Source organism: Porites lutea, chromosome 4, assembly GCF_958299795.1.
Source record: "Porites lutea chromosome 4, jaPorLute2.1, whole genome shotgun sequence".
In the NCBI taxonomy this organism is placed as follows: Eukaryota; Metazoa; Cnidaria; class Anthozoa; order Scleractinia; family Poritidae; genus Porites; species Porites lutea.
Window position 1 is genome coordinate 38,015,421 of NC_133204.1, and position 14,180 is coordinate 38,029,600.

The 14,180-nt window shown below is 41.0% G+C and overlaps 1 protein-coding gene across 1 annotated transcript; it reads right to left on the reverse strand.

The window, feature by feature from the left end:
* Positions 1-1,462: 1,462 nt before the first annotated feature.
* LOC140935610 (uncharacterized) lies at positions 1,463-13,646 on the reverse strand. The gene is made up of 3 exons (XM_073385174.1): positions 13,272-13,646; positions 3,820-4,483; positions 1,463-2,411 (listed from the first exon to the last, which is right to left on the reverse strand). The coding sequence occupies exons 2-3, from the start codon at positions 4,469-4,471 to the stop codon at positions 1,699-1,701; spliced, it is 1,365 nt and encodes a 454-aa protein (XP_073241275.1). The 5' UTR covers positions 4,472-4,483; positions 13,272-13,646; the 3' UTR covers positions 1,463-1,698.
* Positions 13,647-14,180: the final 534 nt, after the last annotated feature.

Genomic DNA, 14,180 nt, shown 5'->3' on the forward strand with positions numbered 1-14,180 from the left:
ACTTCAGGTATACACTAAATTGAATTTTTATAAACTCTGAACATAGACATAGCCAGCCTCTGTCAATAAGCATCACTTACACTTTCTTTAACAACACTAAGCACTTTTACTCTTATCTTGCTTCTTTACTAGGCTGTCGTGTTATGGTATTTCAAGCCCACACACAAGAACCGTCATTGGGCCAAGTAGCTCCAATTTGAAAACCGTTTAAACCAGTTTCCAATAAGATACCGAACGTTTAATTAGCTCGATTGCCCAAATTTTCTAGTCGGTTCGGTTTAGTTTCAGAACGAACCCAGTCGAAATGGATCGACCGATTGAAGTTCCACACTGGATACCATAAGGGAACGTTCCGGAGATAAATTACGCTGGCCCTTATAAATCACAAAAGAGCAGGTGGCCATTCTTAACAACAGTAACAGAGTCAGGTCCAGAAACTTCTTCAGTAACAGAGTTCGGGAATTTTCCTTCCAGAGAAAAAACTTGAAGCCTCTTATTGTCGCTATCACATACAACTGGATTGTTTAATTTGTCTATTGCAAGGCCTTGAGCCCGGGGGGGGGGCACTTTAGGAATTTCTGGGTGGGGATGTGCCGCTGGGACCCTGGAACCCTTAACCTATACCAGAGCTAGTTCAGCTGAATTTTGCTACCCTATACTAGAGTAAACTCCCCAAATCCCCCTATCCTAGAGTAGCTGTTTCCCCAGTCTAGATAAAATCTTCAACCAACTGATCAGTTTCTTGAAAAATGATACCCTATTGTAGACCCAAACGCTCTGATTTATATACCCTATCCTAGAGTAAACTGCTTGAAAACCATACCCTTCACAGCGGCACATACCTATATAATCTCGTACCCAGATCTCACTCTGTTTTACACTTGGCCGTGGGAGATCTGGGTACGAGATTAATACCTATATAGCCCATATATGGCAGTACCCCCCCCCCCGGGGCCTTGAGGCCTTCTCAGCTGCCTGTCGCCAGATCCTTTGCATCCAATCTCATAAAGGAACTGCCCCTCATCACTGAAAGTTTTCACATAATGTAATGAGTCATAAGAAACAAAAAAAATGCCTTGGCGATAAACAGCATTCCAAAGGCTCTCATAACAGTACAAAGCTTTAATGGTCTGTATGAGTTTTGTGCCATCAGGAGAAAGAACCTTCACATCACACCCGTCACACACTAACAAATTACCGTCTTTTCTAACAGATACACTGTGTGGACGTAGCACGTGCTTGCTGATATCAGTTATATAATGACCACGTTCTGTATATACGGACAACTGTTTTTTTCCACGGTGATGAAAGTTGAACTACTAAGATGTTACCAGATGATGTGAATGCCACTGAGATTGGTTCATCCATTATCTCTTTACCAGACTCCTTGTCTACTATCGTCCTCAGAAATTTCCATTTAGAATCAAACAGCTGAACACGATGACTGAGGCCCCAGCTACCACAATATACCCAGTCTTTTGATTCATTGCAATGCTACACGGATTGTGGAACACTCCTTGCCCTTTCCCACGTGATTTGAATGATCGGAGACCTTTGTTCTTGATGTGGACTCATTTGCAGACCAAGAGGCCAAGCAGTCAGCGGCTTCTCGCAGCGGTTAACCACAACGTCATGTGCTGCGCAAGCAGTGTTTGGGGTGTGTTGTCTGTCTTGTCTCCATCTTTAAAATAATTTGCTTCATTTTTGTTCCCCACTCCGCTCGCTGACTGAACAGTTACTGTAATGTGAACTTCTTCCTCCTGCTATTCGAAAAGCTCCTGTTCTTTGGACAAGAGCCGCGGTACAGTAAGGTTCCAATTCAACGGTACCCTGAGTAACTGAGTCTTTGTCTGCACGATAAGTAACACGCCTAGGTTTATAGATTTCCATTTCTTCGTCATTCAAACCTTCCTCAAAGCGAATTAAGTCATCAGCACACTCTGTTTCCAGAATTCCAGGACCATTCATTCTTTTTAAGAAATCCTCGCCTTTTTCAATATATTTCCTTGTCTGGGTTGCGACCATTTTAAAGTTTCTTATCCTAGTCTCGTGCTCTCGTTGTTGTGCTTCACGAATCTCAGAAAATTTCATTTTCATGTCTCTTTTATGTGCGTTTAGAAGGCGAATCTTCTCTTCCACAATCTCAACCATGTCCTTTTCAGCAGAACAGATTTTTTCCTGGCTTTTCTGCATCAGATCAGTTTGTTCCTTTACCTTTGCCTCAACATAGACCGCTTTCGCTTTAAGTTTATCAACAACTTTAGCCATTTCATTTTGTCTCTCAGAACTGAACTGTCCACATTTCTCACAAACTTTGCAATCTTCAGAAAAGTACTCTACTGGCTCATTCTCGTGACCTTGATACGTGTTAGATCCATGCTGGATCTTATCTGGAGACTTCAAGCTTTTCACTAAAAGATCAATGCGCCTATATGTCAGTCAATTATCGCTTACTTTCTCATTGTAACCTTTCTAAATCTGGCTTATACTCAGAAGGGAAAGTGCAAAGAACGTTCCGCATACAGACAGTAGTCACCTTCTTTCAGTATTTAGAAAACACTGTTAAGTCTGTTAAGAGGTACAGCTCGTTAATAGATCTTGTTAACCCTTTAAGTGCCAATAGTGACCAACAACAATTTTCTCCTAAAAATATTCATACATTGTTAAGAAATAGAGTTATGAGAATTAATGAAATGATCACCAAAGAGAAAATGCCATGATCTTTTATCAAATTCTCTCAACTAATTCTTAAAAGAAATGTATGGAGATCAGTTTGGAGAATTTGTAAGTGGATATTGGGACTTAAGGGAGCATCACGCTTGGTTTTATGGGGAAATGATGTTGATTTGGGAAGGAAGTAAATTAGGTTAGAAAAGGTATACGCATAAACCAGTTCGTCCGCTAATGAGATCAGAGGCACCTTGTTGTGTTGGTGGGCTATCTGGTAATTGTCCACTTATTATTCATTTCATATTTTAATTTTTCAACCTCCAAATCCAATATTTTCCCATTCTCTCAAAATTTTAAACCTCTCCCCCGCCCCCCAACTAAAAACATCCGAACAATCATCCACAAATTCACAAATAGTTATTGTTGAATTAAGGACTGTGACTTAATTGAGTCATTTTTGGATTGTATGATATATAAACGGTACAAATGGTCTTTTGGGGAGATTCAAGCATGTACCGTTTTTAAGGTTAATCTAAACTAAAAGAAAAATATCCAGATATTTCCTTTTTCAATCATGTATTCCAACGTACCTCATGATCAAAAATTATATGAACGGTCAGGGAGACCAAGGGTGAAAGGAATCATAACCTCATGAAGGCCGTACGTTTCATACCATTAACACACTCCAACAAAAAAAATAATGCGACAGACAGAGAATCTTGGGGCGTTGGCCGGGATATGTCAATTTCACTAAAGTTGTTTTTAGAGGATGTAATTAAGAGGAAGTATAATTACTGGGACGTCTGCGTATTTTGATCGATTGTTTGAAACTTCATCTAGTCCACGCGCCACTGCCTCAAACCAATTGATTGCAGCATATTATAATGGCGACACACCAAGAGAGCATAATGTCCCATTATTTTCTCTTTATAACACTGAATAAAGGCTTGCGGACCTCTCCGGGAGCCAATTTCCGATTAATTTCAATCGTTTAATTGGTCTAAAAATAACTTTGGTGAAATTCACAAATCCCAAGGGCTAGACTGGGCGTTTCCCTCTCTGTTCCATTATTCTCTCTTGTCTCCAATCAACCAACTAGCCTTCAGAATTTCGCACAGAGTGAGATGTTTTAATAACAAGTTAACTTACTTTCAGTAGTGATTTTATCCAGCTTTTTCATGACTTCCTCTAACTGATCTTTCACGTTGTCCTCGTCTTTCTTCCACTGTTCCAACAGCTCAATGTAATGTTGTTTAGACTCAGGATCCATACATTCGGTCTCAAGATGGTCGATAGCAGTTCTGTACTGAAGTCCTCCCAGACACACCAGAGATTTCCGAATATCCCGCCATTGGCTATTGAATGTTGTGTCATCAACCGAAGCGTGTCGAGCATGCGCGTACAACGTGTTTCTAAAGAATTTTATTCGAACAATATTGGCTTCACGGCTCGAGTCTGTTGCGGTAGGCAAAGCATCCCAACCAGTGGCAGGTGCAACCAGACCACAGATGTTTCTTAACAAGACCATCAGAAGAGTAATGTCGAATGATGACGACGAAACTGAAAAAGAGTTAGTAGGAAATAGCTTTCCCCATTGTGTTGGATTAATAATCTTTCTGTCCCTCAGTGACCGCAGCACAGTTTTGTTTCCCGCCAAAACAGCATGCAGGGTTGCTGGTCGGTGTATGGAATCAAAAGTGTCCTTAAGGGCCCTGGTACCGAGCTCCACCAAGAGTCGACAAAGCCGCGCATAATTAGTGGTCTCCTTGGTAGATGGAGTTGTTGGTGTTACACAAGCCATCAGTGATAGTTCCTTTGTGATAAAATTTTAAGATTAAGATTATTACTACTTTTTGTACTGGTCAGCATACGTTTCGATAATCGCACTATTTTCACATTACACATAATGCTCATAATGCCCTCCAAAATTTTGCATAACCAATGTCTTTCATTTCTCATGGGACGACTGTAAATACCAAGAAGAAATTGGAAACAATGGTTGTGCAAAATTGTGGGCGGGAAACAAGGTGTATTATGGGAAAGGTGAAATAGCCAATATCATCATCTACTAAAAACTGCACGAGGTCTATTCAAAACCTGCTCAGCCTGAGATGTATTCGTGTTGGCTTCAATTATGTGCAAGAAAATAATTTGCTTTATTTCATTCTTTTACGAGATTGATTTATGCACTCAATTATGTACTTGTTAAAACCCAATCGAACACGTAGTTATTGCCAACGAGCAGCCTCGCGAAGACGCGAGGCTGCGAGGCGGCAGCCTAATAGAGCCGTACGTGATTATTCCAGGGACAGAAAAAAACCTTGAATCGATGTAACATAGAGTAATATAAGGCAACCATGACGTAATGCAGGACAGAGAAATGCATTGTTTTCTAGCGAACACGAGATACAGATCAGAGAATCCACGAGCCGTGCGCGTGTTTGTGAGTCCCGATCTCATCCCTTCGTCAACCAATCGTCGGGTGGATCATCTCCATCCTACTCGATTTCTGTCCCATTTGCCAGCTGGAATGTTTTATCGCATGCCGCTAAGGAAAATAATAACGCAGCGGAATTTTTTGTGTCTTTGAAGCAAAATAATTCGGAAGGCTTCATTGGCGCACCATAAATTTTTTTAGCTTTAAAAAGAGTCCAAATCAAAGTCTGTACGTTGAATATTCGCGGACTTCAATATGATTTTTCGAGGATTTTAAGTTTGCTTATAAGACCACTAAATTTTACGCAAAATGACTTGTGCGCAACTTCGGACAAAAACACGAACTTCAATGTCTCGAAAAATTTGCTACGTCAAGTCGGGATTTCAAATTCTTTATGCAGTAGAACAGTTTAGATCACTATTTTCAAAAGACAAATTAAAGCAAGGGGCAAACATACACCAAACCCATGATCCGGATTAAATCTGGTGGCAAAACACAGAGAATACAACTAGTTCGTTCAGTGCTTCATTTCGTGGCAGGCGGTGTGCGTCGCCAGATTCGACCAATATGAATGCGTTATTTGTGGAGTGATTTTCGCGCTTGGAAAGAGCCGTTTTCAGAGGTGTACATGATGAAATTTTCGCTTTATTCCAAGCTTGTGTAGGTAATTTCGACACTATACCTCCGTGGAAAGTTGTTGGGACACTTTGTCTTGATAGTAGTTACGTTAGTTTTAAATATTTTGCTTTGTTGAGCGTTTGTGATAAGTTTGAATTGCTCGGTCATATGCAGGCTGCCATGATGATTTGAGTGTTATTTTCGTCGTTCTTCTTGGATTCATTGCTGGTTACTGTTATCTGTTTTATCGGATTATTTCGGTCATCTTGTTACTTCAAGCTTTCTTCTTGTAAATGTCGGGGTCTACCCCGGTCTACCCCTGTTAGCTTTCCCGTTATGAGACGTTGAAAGTGTCTTATAAAGCGATCGTCTCAGCCAGGTAGCATAACTCCGGGGAAACGAGCTGAGAAAACATGCCGAAGGGGAAGCCGACGTGAAGCGAGAGATACCAAATCCGGGAAGAGTTTGTTCCATGCTAAACCAGAAAAGGTAAGTAAGTTTGAATATTGTAATAACCTTTGGAAACAAAACATTTTTCATAACCCAATACGGAAACTGAAAGCTAGTTTTTATGCATTCAGTGTGTGCCAGGTGTATGCAAATCTTCAGGTAAACTAACGTGAGGGAATAAATTGTTATAAATCTCTACCAAAACACAAAACCATTATCGAAGATCTAGACAACATCACACATGATTTTAAAACTGTGAGGGTTAGGTCAGTAACAAAATCGCTACATTGTGCTTACAGTACTTCAATGAACGTACAGAGAAGATCGTGGTATATTTCTGCGGCCGCAGCTTTGGTGAAATTCCCATTGTGCAGTAGCTGTTCGGCTCTTTCGGTCTGTTTTCCCTTTGCCTGATAGAAGATTTATTTGCGCATAAGCATTACAAACAGTGCACTGTTTGCAAAATAATATAAACTTATCGATGAAAATAATGTTGTTATGAGAGACGATGCAAGATTTCTCACATTACTCTTTTTTTTCGCGCTCCCCGGCCCGACAATAAAGTCCATCAAACACTGCTAATGGACGAATTTTTTTCATTTAAGCAAACCCAGCTATGAACTACAGGTCTCTTTCACTCTGTGAAAAAATATACACATAAACTCAGCGCCAAAGAGTACATGAAATCTTCTGAGAAGCAGGAAAGCGCAAAAAACGCGGCCTAAAATCGGCTAAAATCTATGGCGTCAGATCGGGGACAAAATCGATACTCAGATTTCGTGCCCTTGGAAACAATTCTTCGCTTCGAAAATTGTTCTTCGAGTCATTGTCTTTTGTCTTCTTGGCGTCGGTTCCATGTCTTCGAGTCGTCTCATCCCTCGTTTCATCGTACTGTTTTCTTCGGGGCACCGCTGGCTTTCCATCGTGTCGTCGCTATGTGCTTATGTCGTCGTTGCGTCATTCTTATGTCTTCGTGTCGTCGGGTCTTCCTTTCGTCGACTGCGCTACATACTTGGGCAGGTACTTGATGCGTGGGGACATATATTGTACCGAATTTACTTGCATAAGTTATACCTGCCCTTTTTTCCTTGGTACCTTGTTGTTCTGCCATCCTGTTACCCTGTTACCTTGTTACTCTGTTATCTTGTAACCTTGTTACTCTGTTACCTTGTTACCCTGTTACCCTGTTACTTTGTTACTCGGTTCTCTTGTTACTCTGTTACCTAGTTACCTTGTTGCTCTGTGCCTTTGTTACTCCGTCCCCTGTTACTCTGTTACCTTGTTACCTTGTTGCTCTTTTACCTTATTGCTCTGTCCCCTTGTTACCCTGTTACCCTGTTCCCTTTTTCCCTTGTTACTCTGTTGTCATTCTTTTAAATTTTAGTTTATTCATTGCATGACAAATCACAATTTTTTTTCCCGTTGAGATGCGTTTTTTAGGAGTAAGGTCGTGGTTGAATGGTTTGCATTACAAATATCGGTCTTCGTTCAGAGTAATTATTAGCAATCAAGCTCAATGAGCTTTCGTCGGTAAATTTCTCCTCTTATGGGTTTTTGTTGACGGAAATCAAACAAAAGTTTCCTTTTTTGAGAACAGCGCTTGGACCATGACGAAGGCTCTCTGTCTCAATGCTATGGCAGCTTAAGCTTGTTATAGTTCCTTTTGGCTTTCATACTTTTATCATGATTTTCCAAAAAATCGTAAATGACATTCAGAGGTTTACGAAAATGGAATATTTTCCGATATCTCTCTTTCCGTCACAATTTTTAAATCTAAGCGAAATTTCTAGGCAATATTTTTACGATCAGATATTTTGCATAAAAGACTGAATCTCAAGGCGTCCTTGTAAAATGACTTAACAAAGTGGCAGGTTCCTACAACAGGTGTAACGTTTGGGTGCTTTCAGTCAATACCACACAAGGCTGAAGTTTAATGGCATTCGTTTTTTAATCACACCTTATCTGTTATCGAGACGATCGTTGAAAATCGCACAACACGAGGAAATTGAGTATAACTAGTGTACTCAGTTCGGTTATGAATTGAATACTAGATCACTACAAGCCGGTTTCTTCCATCTACCACTTTAGTGTTCAAAATTTTTTTGTGTCTTCGAGAGGTCAGTTGTACAAGGCCTGACGAAGGCCTGACGTCAGACTTAACTGCCTACTCTCGACTTTACCGCATCTCGACGACACAGCAAGGAGACAAGATGACATGACCAATCGGCAAAGCGACAGAACAAGTAGACAAAAAGACATAGAAAATAGGCATCGAGTTATTTTTGACCCCAACTACCGCTCCACGGCACCAGGGTCACCCTCCCTCCTTGTAAACAGAGCCAAGAGTGAAAACGGTGCTTTCATATTAGTATAACTGCAGTTTCTAAAATATCAAATTTTAAACACCTTTACGGCTAGGAATGAAATATAGTTCAATGAATTATCTTTATGTCAAAGCCAAACTCGACCTGATTGTAAAAATAAACGTATACATTGTAAATGAAAATAATTCTTTAAAATTGCAACATCATTTAGCTAGAGTATATTTGCACTATCCCAGGGAAACACGAAAACAGAGTAACAAGGTAACAAAGTAACACAATAATAAGGTAACAGAGAAACAATATAACAGGGTAACAAGGTAACAGGGTAAAAGGGTAACTGGGTAACAAAGTAACAGGATAACAGGGTAACAGGGTAACAAGGTAAGAGGGTAACAGGGTAATAGGGTAACAAGGTAACGGGGTAACAGGGTAAAAAGGTAGCAGGGTAACAAGGTAACAGGGTAACATTGTGACAGGGTAACAGGGTAACAAGGTAACGGGGTAACAGGGTAATAGGGTAACAAGGTAACGGGGTAACAGGGTAAAAAGGTAGCAGGGTAACAAGGTAACAGGGTAACAGGGTAACAGGGTAACAATGTGACAGGGTAACAGGGTAACAAGGTAACGGGGTAACAGGGTAATAGGGTAACAAGGTAACGGGGTAACAGGGTAAAAAGGTAGCAGGGTAACAAGGTAACAGGGTAACAGGGTAACAGGGTAACATTGTGACAGGGTAACAGGGTAACAAGGTAACGGGGTAACAGGGTAATAGGGTAACAAGGTAACAGGGTAACATTGTGACAGGGTAACAGGGTAACAAGGTAACGGGGTAACAGGATAATAGGGTAACAAGGTAACGGGGTAACTGGGTAACAAGGTACCAAGGCAACGGGGTAACAGAGTAACAGGGTAACAGGACAACAGGGTAACAAGGTAACAGGGTAACAAGGTAACAGGGTAACATGGTACGGCGACTCGAAGACATAAAAATGACGCAACGATGACAGAAGCCCATAGCGACGCCACGAAGAAAAGCCAGCGATGCCCCGAAGAAAACGGTACGATGAAACGAGTGATGCGATGACTTGAAGACATGGAACCGACGCCACGAAGACAGTAGACAATGTTTCGAAGAACAATTTTCGAAGCGAAGAAGTGTTTCCAAGGCCACGAAATCTGATTATTGATTTTGTCCCCGATCTGACGCCATAAAAATCGCGCCTTCGATCATCTCCGAATCGCGATAAACTTATTGAAATTGCCTTATGAAGACAATAGCAAACATCTAAGGTCACTATGAGACCTTGAAAATTGTACAGATCGCTCTCTACTGAAATGTTTTTCAGAATTTTGATCCCAGGGTTTTATTTATCTCTGTTACGAGATGCGTACTCGACCGTGTCACGAATAGCCTTCGAACAGCAGACGTTCTTCCGGGCATCGCTTCTCTCCCTGTGGCCCGGACTGCTGACGCGCACGTGTGGTTACATCGAAGTTACACATTTATACATCGAACCAAAGACATATACATCAAAATTACACTTATATAAATGATACCGTACAAATTAATCGAAATGCATTCGTACACATCGAAATAATCCGTTTGTACTTCGAACTGCTTACTTGTGTACTATGAGAGTACTCTGGATATGAAACGTCAAAGAACTTCTAGGACATAATGTGGTCGCCGGTAGGTCGCCGGGCGTGTAAGGACGTGCTCACCTAGTCCTAGTCCTCAGGCCCCTACCTCAAGCCCATTTAGTAACCGCTGACAATTACCGCTGACTGGTTCCCCAAAGTTTCGATCCACGGTTCTTCATATAAGCAAGCTCAACGTACACAAGTAAACAGTTCGAAGTAAAAACAGATTATTCGATGTGTAAGAATGCATTTCGATTCATTTGTACGGTACCATTTATAATGTGTAATTTCGAGCTATATGTATTTGGTTCGATTCATAGACGTGTAATTTCGATGTATACAGCTATTTCGAGAAAGGCTGTCGGAAAAAATGTGCACGTGACAATCCCGAAAGGTAATATGGGATATGATCAATACGCTGTTCCTGGCACTGTAGCTGTTGAATCTTCTATTGTTACTTTCCTTTAGCATTCGCAAACATATGTCCATGGCCTCTCGTGCCATTCTTTCAAATTTCTTTGAAGGACAAAGAACTCAAAACCACCCACAATACCTTTCGAGATTGTCGTGTCCACTTTTTCCGACAACCTTTCTCGAAATGGCTGTATGTATTTGGTTCGATATATAAATGTGTAATTTCGATGTATACGTACGCGGATGCGGTACGATGTACATTTGTGTAATTTCGAATTATATGAATGCGGTTGGATATTAGCCAGTGTACAGCAACCTCGTCCCCAGGGCTTTTCCCTCAAAAAATGGGGTTTTGAGGGAAAAGCCCTGGGGACGAGGTTGTGTGTACAGACGTCCCCCCTCCCTCAGAAAAAATCGGGAGAAGAGACGTCTTTGAATGGCCGACGATAATCGTGTTCCCGTTTCCCTGGAATGTTGGGGACAGCCTCTGATTGGTTGTAATGTTAATGCCATGACGCAAATAATTTCCGGTGTTGCGATTGGTGAATAAATCTCAGAATAGATTCCCCGGGGAAAAAACTCAGCCTTTGTGGACAGCTTACCGCATTTATATTTGTTTACTTGGATTTCGGCTCCCTGGAATACGCATGTGAAATTAATACCACCGATGTTTGCTGCACCGGTTGCGGGTGGACGTACAGAAATCAACGTTTAATCAGAGATCTAATATCTGGATCGGCTAGCCTGTGTACAGACGCCAGGGCTATTTTTTGGCCTACATGTGCCGGTCATGACTCATAGAATTAGGCAAAAGTAAGGCTATTGTAGTTTCTTGCTGAAGAGAAGAGAACGATCCCTTATGTGAAAACTACTCAAAATCAACGAATGGATGAACTGCTGCATAAAACGCTTGACAGGAAATCTGTGGAAATGTACTGAACAGTGCTTCCGAGATCAAAATTCTGTCAAACCAAAAACCACAGGAAAAAAAGTACAGTAACAGACAAACTTTAGAAGCTAAAAAAAAAATTTAAAAAAACTTCAAAAGCATGAAATACTCGTTTTAAATTACATTTTAGCTAGATATTCTAGTTAGAGCCTAGCTTAGCAATAAATGTTGAGAACATCAGAGAGAATAACTGCGTACGTGCTATAAAAGAGTCCCCAGTCGTGTTGGTCTGTCAACACCTTTTCAACTGTCAGATGAAACAACAACCAAAAAATAATTTATGCAAATGTATACCGGAACACGATTGACGACGGCGATTCACAGACGTCTCTTCTCCCGATTTTTTCTGAAGGAGGGGGGACGTCTGTACACAGGCTATTGGATACATATATTTGTAATTTCAATGTATATTTATACGCTTCGATGTCTATATGTTGAATTTCGTCCTATATGTGTATGGGTTTATAATTTTGTCCGTAACGGAACGCCATATTCTATTTTATTATATAGACACGAGTGTTTCAGTGGAAAATATACTACTCGTAAAATTCATAAAAACTACATCCGGGACCCGAGTGGTTTATTTTCCATAATCTCACACGTGTCGACACGTGAGTTTATCGATAACGTAATTTCGGTAATTTTCCTTCGAAATTTGTAGGCGTCTTGCGTCTTTTGAATTTTACTTACACATTTTTCAAAGTTTTGCTTATATTTTGTCATTGTAGAGCCCTATTCAGCTCAATGTTATTTCTAAAGATTATGGTAACCAATGTCTTATATTGCTGTACTGTAAATCTGAGCCGTCACAATTACATTTTGGTGAATAAAAATCTATTATTTTATCGATGTCTTTTTGGCTATATAATAAAAAGAACATCACACGGCGGCTTGAAGATATGAATTTTATTTTCTCGTTGCAAAAACAATATTTTACTCACTCGCTGCGCTCGTTCATAAAATATTGTTTTGCCACTCGAAAATAAAATTCATATCTTCGCGCCACCGTGTAATATCCTCTATGTGTAAAATGCGAACAGTAAATTGAGTGAAATATATCATATTAGGCCACTAAAACACAAAGCCAGTCTCAACTTTTGTGAAGTAAGACCAACGAATAGTTGCTTTCGTAACAGTTCAGTTCAAATGACAGCGGGCAAACAGTAAACCAGCAACTTCATCACATATAGTTATATTTTGCTAGACAATAATCGATCTTTTAAATAGATTTTACTATTCCATACTATACACATTTGCCAGAGCAAATAACCAACTCAGTGGTGAGCTTAAGAGAGATCACAATCCATGTTCGAATATGCAAAAGGGGAATGGAAGCCAAATTCATACCGGTGAATAGCCGTGACGCGATGAAACAAATGTAGGAACTCTACTTCCGGGACTAAATATTCGTAAATTCTCGAAGAACATTTAAATCGACTGAATATTCGTAAAATTTACACATAAAAGTGAACCTTTACGTTACAGCGCGCAAAGAAAGTAATGTCCGATAGCCCAGGACTAGTGGATTTTGTTATCGGGCTAGTGAGTTTCTGTTTTTAACTTTCTCGACGGGCAAGTGATGTTTTTTGAGCAATTCGAATAAAAGAAGAACTGTGAAATCAATTCTGCTCGTGAAAAAGCTTTTGGGGCTAGTTGAAATGATGTCTGGGCTAGTAAATGCTAGGTTCAGCTTGCCCGAATGGCAAGCTGTAAAAAGGATTTTCTTTGCACCCTGCGTTATATTTATATATAAAAGACAAAAACAAACCTTGGGTAATTCAAAGGTTCGTATTACAGAAGTTAAATTCCGCGGGCGTCGACGAGATGCAGAGCCGTCCTTACTCGGCTGACACCGTCTTGCAGTGCAGTTGTTAGAGCCACACAGAGCCACAGCACCTTACGCCCCTTTGTCTTCTGTAAACGATAAACGGGATAAATTTATTTCTTGCAATAAGCTCCTGTTTCTTGTAAGCTTTCTCTGCAGACGTTCAAACTGATCACAGGCTGATCCAGACAATGTAAATTGAAAATGCTTCTTCTTCAGAAATGCAAGGAACCACCGCAAGACGTATAATCAAGCCAATCTCAGGAACCCCCCTCCGGGGTGGAATTCTCGTTATGTATTCTTGTAATTGTCTTTTTGGAATGCAAGTAGTTTCAACAAAAGAACTACAGCGGACCCTCGCCATACGTAGCCTGAATGGCAGGAGTTCGAAAGGAAAGGGAAAGGGAATTTCATACGCGCAAAAAGGGGACTGGGGACCAGTTCACACAATCTTTTTGGATACGGGAAGCGCACGCGGACGCGGTCGCGGTCGCACGCGGGTAGACTACGAGCAGTCTCTCGTTTTTCTTAGTCCCTCGAGGGAAACGCGCGAGACACGAAAATGGCCTTTCTAAATCTGAAGAAAAAGAGAGATTGTTCGCAGTCTACACGCGTAGAACGCGAGAAGCGTGACCGAAGGGAGCGCGAGGGGTGTTGGGAAGGAGGAAAACCCCCTCTTCCCTCTCTTCCATTCCTAGCTCTTCTTCCCTAGATCGCGCTTCTTTTGAATAGGAGACCAAGAGACAACTGCGGACAAGTCAGCGCGACAAACAGCCACTCAACCGCAGACGAAACTCAAGGGATGACCCGACCCCGCTTGCCCGACCAACCGGAGCATCCGCTTTTCCCTTA

Bases quoted from the DNA above. Each gene is read 5' to 3' on its own strand.
- LOC140935610 (XM_073385174.1), bottom strand. From the start codon at position 4,471: ATGGCTTGTGTAACACCAACAACTCCATCTACCAAGGAGACCACTAAT. The intron at 2,412-3,819 runs GTAAGTTAACTT...TTGATCTTTTAG, and splicing joins GGATAAAATCACTACTGAAA to TGAAAAGCTTGAAGTCTCCA.